The 700-nt window shown below is 38.4% G+C and overlaps 1 protein-coding gene across 4 annotated transcripts in view; it reads right to left on the reverse strand.

Annotated features, from left to right (window-relative positions):
• MICAL2 (microtubule associated monooxygenase, calponin and LIM domain containing 2) overlaps nucleotides 1-700 on the reverse strand; it is a 121936-nt gene that overhangs the window by 23575 nt on the left and 97661 nt on the right. The window contains exon 17 of one of the 4 annotated variants that reach the window (XM_015563710.1): nucleotides 590-700. The exons of the other annotated variants lie outside the window; for them this stretch is intronic. Coding sequence (XP_015419196.1) covers nucleotides 691-700 — 10 coding nt within the window. The 3' untranslated portion in view covers nucleotides 590-690. Of the gene's footprint in view, nucleotides 1-589 lie in introns of those variants that run through there. 4 annotated transcript variants of the gene reach the window in all.

The following is a 700-nucleotide window of genomic DNA, read 5'->3' on the forward strand; positions in this document are numbered from 1 at the left end:
ATTTTGATTTCATCTATTTGTTGATTTTTTCATGTTTTCAATGGAAATATTTTTTTCCCCTAGTTTGCAAAGTTGATAGAACACTTGCCCAATATGAACACCCATCTCACACTTAACCCAAGCTATACTGAGAGGGACATTTGTGCATCTGGTAATCCCATTGAACAGAAAATACAGTTTTGAGAGATTTGAGATAATTAAATCATTACATTTGGTTATGCATATGTTTGTTTCAAGGTCATTTTTAAAATTTTATTTCTCTTTAAATTAAATTTATTGAGGTAACATTGGTTAATAACATTATATAAATCTGACATCCTCCTTAACATGATTATTGGGCCTCCTTCCAGACCCACCGAATCAAAACCTGTACAACCCATGTTCTCAGTCCCAGACTCACACCGCAGCCACCGGGCCCTTTAACAAACTACCCAAGGCTGGGCCTGATGTTCATCGGTTCTAATTTAACTGGTCTTGGGATGGGCACCAGATATTGGTATTTTTAAGTACCCATTTTTTTAATTGAAAAAAATCGTTCTTTAGGTAATTCTTTTTATTTATTTATTTATTTATTTATGAGGAGCCCTACCTGCCTTTTCAGAGGAGGCGGTGGGCTGGCCGTGGGCTCTTCCAGCTGGAGACAGTGAGAGTGAGCAGGAGGGTCAGAGGATGAGCGAAGGACAGGCTTACCTATCCCCGA

The sequence above is a fragment of the Myotis davidii genome, unplaced genomic scaffold (genome assembly GCF_000327345.1).
Source record: "Myotis davidii unplaced genomic scaffold, ASM32734v1 scaffold118, whole genome shotgun sequence".
NCBI lineage: Eukaryota > Metazoa > Chordata > Mammalia > Chiroptera > Vespertilionidae > Myotis > Myotis davidii.